The sequence below is a fragment of the Apodemus sylvaticus genome, chromosome 22 (assembly GCF_947179515.1).
Source record: "Apodemus sylvaticus chromosome 22, mApoSyl1.1, whole genome shotgun sequence".
In the NCBI taxonomy this organism is placed as follows: Eukaryota; Metazoa; Chordata; class Mammalia; order Rodentia; family Muridae; genus Apodemus; species Apodemus sylvaticus.
Genome location: NC_067493.1, coordinates 20359560 through 20372209, shown reverse-complemented (window position 1 = coordinate 20372209; position 12650 = coordinate 20359560). Strand labels below are relative to the sequence as shown.

The 12650-nt window shown below is 39.6% G+C and overlaps 1 protein-coding gene across 1 annotated transcript in view; it reads left to right on the top strand.

Annotated features, from left to right (window-relative positions):
• Positions 1–12650, top strand: part of LOC127672681 (vomeronasal type-2 receptor 116-like) — a 101249-nt gene that overhangs the window by 57389 nt on the left and 31210 nt on the right. The window contains exon 4 of the mRNA XM_052167978.1: positions 4189–4416. Within this exon, the coding sequence (XP_052023938.1) occupies positions 4189–4416 (228 nt within the window). The remainder of the gene's footprint in view (positions 1–4188; positions 4417–12650) is intronic.

The window sequence follows — 12650 nt, the reverse complement described above, 5'->3', positions numbered from 1 at the left end:
TCTCTGATCTCTTTATTTCTTCTTTGGCCAAGGTGTCATTGAGTAGAGTATTGTTCAGCCTCCATGTGTATGTGGGCTTTCTGTTGTTTTTGTTGCTATTGAAAACCACTCTTACTCCATAGTGATCTGACAGGAAGCATGGGATTAGTACAATCATCTTATATCTGTGGAGGTCTGTCTTGTGACCAATTATATGGTTGATTTTGGAGAAGGTACCATGAGGTGCTGAGAAAAACGAATATTCTTTTGCTTTAGGGTGAAATGTTCTCTATATATCTGTTAACTCTAATTGGTCCAAAGCTTCAATTAGTTTCACTGTGTCCCTGTTTAGTTTTACTGTGTCCCTGCTTCTGTTTTCCTGATCGGTCCATTGAGGATTGTGGAGTGTTGAAGTCACCCACAATTATTGTGTTAGGTGCAATGTGTGCTTTGAGCTTTAGTAAAGTTTCGTTTATGAATGAGGGTGCCCTTGCATTCGGCGCATAGATGTTCAGAATTGAAAGTTCTTCTTGGTGGATTTTTCCTTTGACCAGGAAGAAGTGTCCTTCCATGCCTCTTTTGATGACTTTAGGTTGAAAGTCAATTTTATCTGATATTAGAATGGCTACTCCGGCTCATTTCCTGAGACCATTGGCTTGTAAAATTGTCTTCCAGTCTTTTACTCTAAGATAGTTTTTGTCTTTGACACTAAGGTGTGTTTCCTGTATGCAGCAAAATGTAGGGTCCTGTTTCCTTATCCAGTCTGTTAGTCTATGTCTTTTTATTGGGGAATTGAGTCCATTGATGTTAAGAGAAATTAAGGAATAGTGATTATTACTTCCTGTCATTTTTGATGTTATTTTTGTATTTGAGTGGTTATCTTCTTTTGGGTTTGATGAAAGAAGGTTACTATCTTGCTTTTTCCAGGGTGTACTTTCCCTCTTTGTATTGGAGTTTTCATCCTATTATTCTTTGTAGAGCTGGGTTTGTGGAAAGATATTGTATAAATTGGTTTTGTCATGGAATATCTTGGTTTCTCCATCTATGTTGATTGAGAGTTTTGCTGGGTATAGTAGTCTTGGCTGACATTTGTGTTCTCTTAGAATCTGCATGAGATCTTCCCAGGATCATCTAGCTTTCATGGTCTCTGGTGAGAAGTCTGGTGTGATTCCGATAGGTCTTTCTTTATATGTTACTTGGCCTTTTTCTCTTACTGCCTTTAATATTCTTTCTTTGTTTAGTACATTTGGGGTTTTGATTATTATGTGACGAGAGGTATTTCTGCTCAGGTCCAGTCTATTTGGAGTTCTGTAGGCTTCTTGTATATTCATGGGCATCTTTCTCTTTAATTTAGGGAAGTTTTCTTCCATAATTTTGTTAAAGATATTTGCTGGCCCTTTCAGTTGTAAATCTTCACTCTCATCTATACCTATAATCCCTAGGTTTGGTCTTCTCATTGTGTCCTGGATTTCCTGGATGTTCTGGGATACAAGCTTTTTGCATTTTGCATTTTCTTTGACAGTTGAGTCAATGGTTTCTATGGTATCTTTGGCATCTGAGATTCTTTCTTCCATCTCTTGTATTCTGTTGTTGATATAGCCCCTGATTTCTTCCCTAGGTTTCCTATCTCCAAAGTTGTCTTCCTTTGTGATTTCTTAGTTGTTTCTACTTCTCTTTTTAGATCCAGGATGGTTTTGCTCAGTTCCTTCATTTGTTTGTGTTTTCCTTTAATTATTTAAGAGATTTTGTGTTTCCTCTTTCATGACTTCTGCCATTTGACTCACTTTCTCCTGCACTTCTTTAAGTCTTTTTTGTGTTTCTTCTTTATTGGCTTCTATCTCTTGAGACTTATTCTTCTGAATTTCTTTAAGTGATTTTTGTGTTTCCATTATACGGGTTTCTAGCTTAATAATGTTCCCCTATATTTCTTTAAGAGATTCATTTATGTCCTTTTTGTGATCTTCTAGCAGCATCATGACCAGAGATTTTAAATCCAAACCTTGGTTTTCTGGAGTGTTGGCGTATCCAGGACTTGCTGATGTTGGAGAGTTTAGTTCAGGTGCTGCCATATAGCCTAGATTTCTGTTAGTAGCGTTCCTCCATTTTACCTTTGCCATCTTGTTATCTCTGAAGTTAGTTGGTCTTGTCTCTGGCTGATGTTTGAGCCTCCTGTGAGGCTATAGAACTATTTCCGCAACACAGGATGGCCAGGTTTCCCCTGTCACAGATTGCTAATATGCTGCCCTCCTCTTAGGTGCCCTTGGAGCCGTAGTATGCCTTGCCCCAGATTGTGTCTGTGAACCAGGTAGTGCCCGTTTGCTCCTTCAGGGAGTGCTGATGGTGTAGGCTGCAGGGACCTTTTCTGTGGGAATCAGCAGAGTGCTGATCACTGCTGGGCAGCCATTCCCCCAATCGAGTTGGTGCACACAAGACTAGCCTAGCTGCTCAGGCCCTGAGATTAGTCAAAAGCCTGGCAGGCTTAGGCCCGAGCAATGTTCACCTCGGGCTATGACTGCTAACTGATTCTGTCTGGTAACCAAGATGGCAGCATGCGCATGCTCCCTGAAAGTGCCAGGGGAGTCTGCCTGGCCTACAACCTCCTGACTGGGTTGGCACACCGGACAGCCCAGGGCCTGGGTTCAATCCAACACCTGCCGGGCGTAGACCCCCACTATGTTAGCCTCGGGCTATGACTGTTAGCTGGCTTTGCCTGCTAGAACTCTCTGGTGTCCCGTAGCCAAAATGGCGGCATGCATGCACGCCAGAGCAGACTATTGGGCAAATAACCTCCTGGCCGAGTTGGCACACCGATGGCCCCCCGAACAGCCCAGGGCCTGGGTACAGGCCAACTCCTGTTGGGCTTAGACCCCTGCAATGTTGGCCTTGGGCTAAGTCTGCGTACCTTGGGCTGTCTGAGATCCAAGATGGTGGAGAGTCTCTATTAACTGACTGGTGGGAGGCAGTGTTCTGATGTGGCTTTAGTGTGGTGAAAGGCACGGTAAATTTGCTGCCGCTTGAAGCTGGGCTGGCCAGCGACGGTCAGTGGTAGCGGGCTCAGAGCCTGCCAGGACCCTGTCACCTTGGTTCCACTGCTGATGGCCCTTCTGGTGGACAGCTGCTGCTGCCACCTCTGCCACTGCCACCTCCAAATCAGAATGAGTCTATGCCTTTTTATTGGGGAATTGAGTTCATTGATGTTAAGAGATATTAAGAAATAGTGATTATTACTTCCTGTCATTTTTATGTTATTTTTTATATTTGATTGGTTTATATTTTATATTTGATTTGATTTTATATCTTCTTTTGGGTTTGATGAAAGAAGGTTACTATCTTGATTTATCCATGGTGAAGTTTCCCTCCTTGTATTGGTGTTTTCCTCCTATTATCCTTTGTAGGGCTGGGTTTGTGGAAAGATATTGAGTAAACTTGGTTTTGTCATGGAATATCTTGGTTTCTCCATCTATGATGATTGCAAGTTTTGCAGGGTATAGTAGTTTTGGCTGGCATTTGTGTTCTCTTAGACTCTGCATGAGATCTGCCCAGGATCTTCTAGCTTTCTGCTTTGACAGTGAGCAAACATGGCAGATGCTGCAGGGACCTTTTCCAAGTGCTGATCACTCTGCAGGGCAAACGACCCCTGACAGAGTTGGCATACCGGTGGCCTGCAGAGCTTCTCAGGCCCTGGGTGTAGGCAAAAGCATGACAAACTGAGACCCAAAAGCCTGACAGGCTGAGACCCAAGGGATGTTAGCCTCGGGCTATGTCTCTGTAGCTGGCGCTGTCTGTTAGATCTCTCTGGCATCCAGGTGCCCTGGCTTGAATTCTTGCTTTGGCTTTCCATGGCCTTCAGTACTGTAACCTGTAAGCTTTTAAAAAGCAACTGAAAGCAAACCAGGACAGGTTAATCCTGAAAATAAATACATGAGGCTAACTTTTCTTAGACAAACTGACAATTGCCTGACTTTCATTCATTTGCTAATCATTTTGGTGTGTAATTAAGAATTGTCTGTTGGACTGACATTTTCAGAAATATTACACCACTAGTTATCCATAGGCTGCCATTTGTCCTACATGTTTTTATACCTGTATTAAATTTGCCTTATGCACCAAAGATTTAAATAATAAGAGACTATTCCTAAGATTTGGGGTATTTGTCTTCACTCTGGAACTAACTTCATCATAAGGTAATGCATAATCTATCTTTTTAAGCTGCACCCTTTTCTGAAGAACATGCAGTTTACAAATCCTGCTGGAGAACAAGTGAATTTGGATGAGAAAATGAAACTGAATGCAGAGTACGACATTCTCAATTACTGGAACTTTCCAGAAGGTCTTCAACTTAAGGTGAAAGTTGGACAGTTTTCCCCATATGGTCCACGTGGAAAACAATTATCTTTATCTGAGGACATGATAGAATGGGCCACCGGAATTACAGAGGTGAGATAGATATAATTGTAACACTTTGAACTACATGTAGCAACACAAATCTTGTTTGAGCTACCCTCTATTCCAAGAAGCTATCTGCAATAGACACCCTCTTATAAAGGAAAAAGTAGTTTTTTTCCCAATGGAAGCTCACTTCAGGGCAGGCTTTATACCCAGGAAACTCAATGGCACTTGGATAGATTTCTTAAAAATCTATCTGTTTATATAATATTTTTTTGTTTGGGCACTTGTTTTGTATTGGTCTTTAGCTAGTGTGTGTGTGTTTGTGTGTGTGTGTGTGTGTGTGTGTGTGGTGTGTGCACGTGTGTGTTTCTTGGGGTTTTGTTTTCAGGTTTGTTTGCTTGTTTTTAAACAGAGAAAGAAAAGGGATGGAGTTGAGTGAGTGATGAGTTGGTGGAGATCTGAGTGATGTAAGAGGATGAAAAAGACGTTTTCATATTATATTACATATTTTTCTTGATGTTTTTTGCATGACAGTGTTTTGCAATTTTATATACTGATACTGTAAGTTTTCTATATAAATTTTTAAAATATTATTTAAATGCTAAAAATAATATAAACATGTAAAGTATTAAATGATGTGTTTTATATTATATAATCTATACAATTTCACAAAACTTAAAATAAGATTATCTATAAAACTGAAAATTTTATTTTGGATTTTTTGCTTCCTAACTACTTACTCACATACCAAAAATGCAAATTTCAGGTTTTTTGGATTTTTTATTTATTCAGAATATTTTTCCATATTTCTATTCTATTCTGAACATATTTTCCCCCTGTAGTGAAACCATAAGGATCCTCCCCAACACACTACTCACCCAACTACATAACTTTAATTTCCATCTCTCTTCTAAACAAAAAAAAAAGAAAGGAAGTATATACAAAATAAAATAAAATTAAATTAAATTAAACCCACACAACATCAAACTAAATGGAGAGAAACTTGAAGCAATCTCACTAAAATCAGGAACTAGACAATGCTGTCCAATCTCTGTCTATTGAACATAGTACCTGAAGTTCTACCTAGAGCAATTAGACAACAAAAGGACATCAAATTGATACAAATGGGAAAGGAAGAAGTAAAAATATTACTATTTTCAGATTATATGATAGTATACTTAAATAACCCCCCAAAACTCACCAGAGAACTGCTAAACCTGATAAACAACTTTAAAAAAGTGGGTGAATAAAAATTAACTCAAACAAATCAGTTGTCTTCCTCTACTCAAAGGATAAACAGGCTGAGAAAGAAATTAGGGAAACAACACACTTTGCACACAATTGTAGTAAACCACCTTTTGTTCATCTCTATTACAAGATGGTGCTGGCCACATGCAGCTCCCTGGTAGTAAATTACTTTAGTACATGCGCAGTGTGCTGTATTTCTTATCACACTTACATGCTAATGAAGAACTTACTTAGTTCACCAATGAGGAAGCAGCTGGCTTTCACTCTTGGCAGACGGGGCTGAGTAGGCTATATAAGGTGAGGCAGGGAGAGGGCTCAGGGCCGCCAAAAGAAGAAATAACCTTAATTCAAGGTTCCCGAATAAACCATAAGAAGGAAGAAACTCCCTGGCGTTGCATCCTCTTTGCTGGCGAGGGTGGGCGTGACACACAATATAAAATATCTTGTTGTTACTCTAACCAAACAAGTAAAAGATCTGCATGACAAGAATTTCAAGTCTCTGAAGAAAGAAATAGAATATGTTAAAAGATGGAAAGATCTCCCATGCTCATGGATTGGCAGGATAAATATAGTAAAAATGGCCATCTTACTGAAAGTAATCTACAGATTCAATGCAATCACCATCAAAATTCCAACTCAGTTCTTCATAGAGTTAGAAAGAGCAATTTTCAAATTCATTTGGAATAACAAAAACCCAGGATAGCAAAAACAGTTCTCAACAGTAAAAGAACTTCTGGGGAATCACCATCCCTGATCTCAAGCTATACTACAGAGCAATCGTGATTAAACAAAAAGAACTGCATGGTATTGGTACAGTGACAGGCAGGTAGATCAATGAAATTGAAGACCCAGAAATGAACCCACACAACTATGGTCACTTGAGTTTGACAAAGACGCTAAAACCATCCAGTGGAAAAAAGAAAGCATTTTCAACAAATGGTGCTGGATCAACTGACAGTCAATATGTAGAAGAATGAAAATTTATCCATTCTTATCTCCTTGTACAAACCTCAAGTCAAAGTGGATTGATGACCTCTACATAAAACCAAATACACTGAATATAACAGAAGATAAAGTGGGTAAAAGGCTCAAACACATGGTCACAGGGGAAATTTTCCTGAGCAGAACATAAATGGCTTATGCTCTAAGATCAACAATAGACAAATGGGACCTCATAAAACTGCAAAGCTTCTGTAAGGCAAAAGACACTGTCAATAGGACAAAACAGCAACCAAAAGATTGGGAAAAGATCTTTACCAATCCTACGTCTGATAGAAGGCCCATACCCAATATATACAAAGAACTCAAGAAGGTGGACTCCAGATAACCAAGTAACCCTATTAAAAAAAAAGGGGAACAGAACTAAACAGAGAATTCTCAACTAAAGAAACTTGATGGGCTGAGAAACAACTAAAGACAGGGAAGTGCAAATCAAAACAACCTTAAAATTCTACCTCATACCAATCAGCATGGCTAAGATCAAAAATTCAAATGACAGCAGATGCTGGTGAGGATCTGGACAAAGAAGAACACTCTTCCATTGATGATGGGATTGCAAGCTGGTAAAATCAATCTGGAAATCTGTCTGGAGGTTCCTCGAATATAGGACATAGTACTATCTGAGGATCAAGCTATACCACTCCTGGACATATACCCAAAAGATGCTCCAATGTATAACAAGGATACATGCACTTCTATGTTCATAGTAGCCTTATTTATAATAGCTAGAAGCTGGAAAGAACCCAAATATCCTTCAACAGAGGAATGGATACAGAAAATGTGGTATATTTATACAATGGAGTACTACTCAGCTATTAAAAACAATGACTTCATAAAATTCTCAGGCAGATGATGGAACTAGAAAATACCGTCCTGAGTGATGTAACCCAATCACAAAAGAACACACATGGTATACACTGAATGATAAGTGGGTATTAGCCATGAGACCTCCCCACTCCCCAGGGCCTCCAGTCTCTTGAAGGTTAGGTGCATCTTCTCTGACAGAATCAGCAGTTCTCTGCTGTATATATGTTGGGAGCCTCATATCAGCTGTTTTATGCCGCATGGTTGACTGTCCACTGTCTGAAAAATCTTGGGGGTCAAGGTTAAGACTAATGGTCTACCTACAGTGTCACCCTCCCCCTCAGCTTCATCTAGCCTTTCCCTAATTCAACCATAGGGGTCACCAACTTCTATCCATTGGTTGGGTGTAAATACTGACAACTGACTCTTTCAGCTGCTTGTTGCATCTTTCAGAGGACAGACATGACAGGTCCCTTCTTGTGAGCACTCCATAGCCTCAAAAATAGTGTCAGGCCTTGGGGCCTCCCCTTGACCTGGATCTCACTTTGGACCTGTCACTGGATCTCCTTTTCCTCAGGCTCTTCTCCATTTTTGTCCCTGTCATTCTTTCAGACAAGACCAAATATGGGTCAGAGGTTTATTTTTTTTTTTTTTTTTTTTTTTGCACTTAGTTTCTTTTTTTTTATAGTTTAACAAATATTTTATTTTATTTTATTTTATTTTTATTCGATATAATTTATTTACATTTCAAATGATTTCCCCTTTTCCAGCCCCCCCCTCCCCAAAAGTCCCATAAGCCCCCTTCTCTTCCCCTGTCCTCCCTCCCACCCCTTCCCAGTTCCCCGTTCTGGTTTTGCCGGATACTGTTTCACTGAGACTTTCCAGAACCAGGGACCACTTCTCCTTTCTTCTTGTATCTCATTTGATGTGTGGATTATGTTTTGGGTATTCCAGTTTTCTGGGTTAATAACCACTTATTAGTGAGTGCATACCATGATTCACCTTTTGAGTCTGGGTTACCTCACTTAGTATGATGTTCTCTAGCTCCATCCATTTGCCTAAGAATTTCATGAATTCATTGTTTCTAATGGCTGAATAGTACTCCATTGTGTAGATATACCACATTTTTTGCATCCACTCTTCTGTTGAGGGATACCTGGGTTCTTTCCAGTATCTGGCAATTATAAATAGGGCTGCTATGAACATAGTAGAGCATGTATCCTTATTACATGGTGGGGAATCCTCTGGGTATATGCCCAGGAATGAGTTTTTGACTATGGGATGGCAACCCATCCCTCACTTGATACCCTATCTTTCTGATGGAAGTGGGCTCTACATACCTTCTCACCACTGTAGAGCATTTCATCTAAGGTACCTCCCTTTGAGTCCTGAGAGTCTTTCACTTCCCAGTTCTCTGGTACATTCTGAGGGGCCCCAAGACCACCACTTCCTAACTCTTGAGGTTGCCTGTTTCCATTCTTTCTGCTGGCTGTCAAGACTTCAGTCATTTTCCCCACGCCCAATACCTGATCATGTTCCCCTCTTCCTCTCCCTGTTCCCTTTCCCACCCAGGACTCTCCTTTCCTCCCTCCCTCCTACCTCCTGTGATTGCTTTCTTTCTGGGTCTCGGTAACCTCACTTGTGATGATATTTTCAAGTTCCATCCATTTGCCTGCAAAAGTCAAGATGTCCTCATTTTTAACAACTGAGTAGTATTCCATTGTGTAAATGAACCACATTTTCTGTATCCATTCTTCCGTGTAGGACATCTGGGTTGTTTACAGATTCAGCTATCACAAACAAGGCTGCTATGAACATAGTAGAGCACATGCCCATGTGGCATGGTGGGGTATCTTTGGGCATATGTTCAAGAGTAGTATAGCTGGATCTTCAGATAGATATATTTCCAATTTTCTGAGAAATCTCCAGATTGATTTCCAGAGGGCTTGTACCAGTTTGCAATACCACCAGCAATGGAGGAGTGTTTCTCTTTTTCCACATCCTCTCCACCATGTGCTGTCACCTGAGGTTTTGATCTTAGCCATTCTGAGTGGTGTAAAGTGGAATCTCAGGGTCACTTTGATTTGCATTTCCCTGACCACTGACAAGTTGAAACATTTCTTTTTATTATTTTTATTAGATATTTTCTTTATTTACATTTCAAATGCTATCCCATTTCCTCATTTCCCCTTGGAAAACCTCCTATCCCATCTCCCCTCCCCCTGATCACTAACCCACCCACTTCCCTGACCTGGCATTCCCCTATCCTGGGGCAAGAAGCCTTCCCAGTTCCAAGGGCCTTTCCTCTCATTGATGTCCAACCAGGCCATTCTCTGCTACCCATGTGGGTGGAGGATGGCTCCCTCCATGTGTACTCTTTGGTTGGTGGTTAAGTCCCTGGGAGCTCTGGAAGTACTAGTTGGTTCATATTGTTGTTCCTCCTATGGGGCTGCAAACCCCTTCAGCTTCTTGGGTCCTTCCTTTAGTTCCTCCATTGGGGACCCTATGCTTAGTTCAATGGTTGACTGAGAGCATCCCCCTCTGTATTTGTCAGGCACTGGTAGAGCCTCTCTGGAAACAGCTATATCAACCTCCTGTCAGCAAGTGCTTGTTGGCATCCACAATAGTGTCTAGGTTTGGTAACTGTTTGTGGGATGGATCCCCAGGTGGGGCAGTTTCTGGATGGTCTTTAGTTCAATCTCTGCTCCACATTATGTCTCTGTATTTCCTCCCATGGGTATTGTGTACCCTATCTAATAGGGACCAAACTACCCACACTTTGGTCTTTCTTCTTAAGCTTCATGTGCTCTGTGAATTATGTCTTAGGTATTCCAAGCTTCTGAGCTAATATCCACTTATCAGGGAGTATATACCATGTGTGTTCTTTTGTGATTGGGTTATCTGATACAAATTTGAAAAGAAGAACTCAAAACATTTCTTTAAGAACTTCTCGGCCATTCAAGATTCCTCTGTTGTTAGTTCTCGGTTTAGTTCTATACCCTATTTTTTGATTAGGTTGTTTGTTTGTTTTTTTCTGCTGTTTAGCTTTTTAAGTTCTTTATATATTTTGGATATAACCCCTCTATTGGATGTGAGGTTAGTGAAGATTTGTTTTCCCAGTAGGTTGCTGATTTGTCCTATTGACAGTGTCCTTTGCCTTATATAAGCTTTCCAGTTTCATAAAGTCCCATTTATCAATTCTTGATCTTAGCATGTGAGCCATTGGAGTTATGTTTAGGAAATTTCCCCCTGTGCCAATGTATACAATAGATGTGGGGAGAGTGGGCATCCTTGTCTTTTCCCTGATTTTAGAGGGATTGCTTCAATTAGATCTCCATTTAATTCAATATTCGCTGTTGGTTTGCAGTAAATTGCTTTTATTGTGTTTAGGTATGAGCCTTGAACTCCTGATCTTTCCAATAATTTTAATGTGAAGTTGTATTGAGGAATAATGGTATTAGGTCTTCTTTGAAGGTCTGGTAGAATTCTGCACTAAAGCTTTCTGGCCATGGGCTTCTTTGGTTGGGAGGGTTTTAATGACATCTTCTATTTTCTTAGGGGATAGGGACCTGTTTAGAATGTTTACCAGCTCTTGATTTAAATTTGGTATGTGATATTTATCTAGAAAATCATCCATTTCATCTATATTTTTTCCAGTTTTGTCAAATATAGTCTTTTGTAGTAGGATCTAATGATTCTTTGAATTTCCTCCATTTCTGTTGTTATGTCTCTTTTTTCATTTCCAATTTTGTCAATTTGGATACTGCCTCTGGGCTCTTTCCTTAGTTTTGCTCGGTGTTTATCTATCTTGCTTATTCTCTCAAAGAACCAGTTTTTGGTTTTGTTGATTCCTTGTATCATTCTCTTTGTTTCCAATTTGTTGATTTCTGCCCTGAGTTTAACTACTTCCTGCCTTCTACTTCCATTGAGTGTGTTTGCTTCATTTCTTTCTAGGGCTTTCCAGTGTGCTGTTAAGTTGCTAGTGTAGAATCTCTCCATTTTTTTTATTAGGGCACTTACTGCTATGAATTTTCCTCTTAGCACTGCTTTCATTTGTCCCATAATTTTGGGTATGTTGTATGATCATTTTCATTGAATTCCAGGAAGTCTGTAATTTCTCTTTATTTCTTCCTTGGCCAAATTATCTTTCAGTAGAGAGTTGTTCAGTTTCCAGATGTATGTGGGCTTTCTGTTGTTTTTGTTGTTATTGACGATCAGCCTTAGGCCATAGTGATCTGATAGGATGCATGGGATTATTTCAATCTTCTTGGATCAATTGAGGCCTGTTTTGTGCCAATTACATGGTCAATTTTGGAGACAGTACCACGAGGTGCTAAGAAGAAGGTATATTCTTTTGTTTTAGGATGAAATATCCTATAGATATCTGTTAAATCCATTTGGTTCATAGCTTCTGTTAGTTTCACTATGTTTCTGTTTCAATACTGTTTCTATGATCTGTACATTGATGAGAGTAGGGTGTTAAAGTTTCCCCCCATTATTGGGTGAGGTTCAATGTATGGTTTAGTAACATTTCTTTAACAAGTATGGGTGCATTTGGGGCATAGATGTTCAGAATTAAGAATTTCTTTTGGTAGGTTTTTCCTTTGATGTATAAAGTGTCCTTCCTCATCTCATTTGATAATTTTTGATTTAAAGTCTACGTTATTGGATATTAGGATGGCAACTCCAGCTTGTGTCTGAGGACCATTTGCTTGGAAGACCTTTTTCTAGTCTTTTACTCTGAGGCAGTTTCTGTCTGTCTTTGTTATTAAGGCATGTTTCTTCTATGCAGCAAAATGCTGGAAGGGTCTACCTAACTTTCAAAGAAGAGTTAACACTATTTTGCCTCAAATTATTCTATAAAATAAACACAAAAGGAATGTTGGCCAATTCATTTTACAAGACCACAATCACCTAAATCACATAAAGACACCCTCCCAAAAAAAAGAATTCCAAAAAAATTTCCCTTAGGAACATAGATGCAAAAATACTCAATAAAATGCTTGCAAACTGATTCCAATAACACATGAAAGAGATCATCCATCATGATTCAGGATGCTTTACCTTAGAGATATATGGAAATGTGTCAATGCAATCCACCATGTAAACAAACTGAAAGAAAAATCCATTATCATCTCATTAAATGCTGAAAAGTCTTTTGACAAAATTCAACACCCCTTCATAATAGAAGTCTTAGAGAGATCAGGACATACCAAACATAATAAATGCAA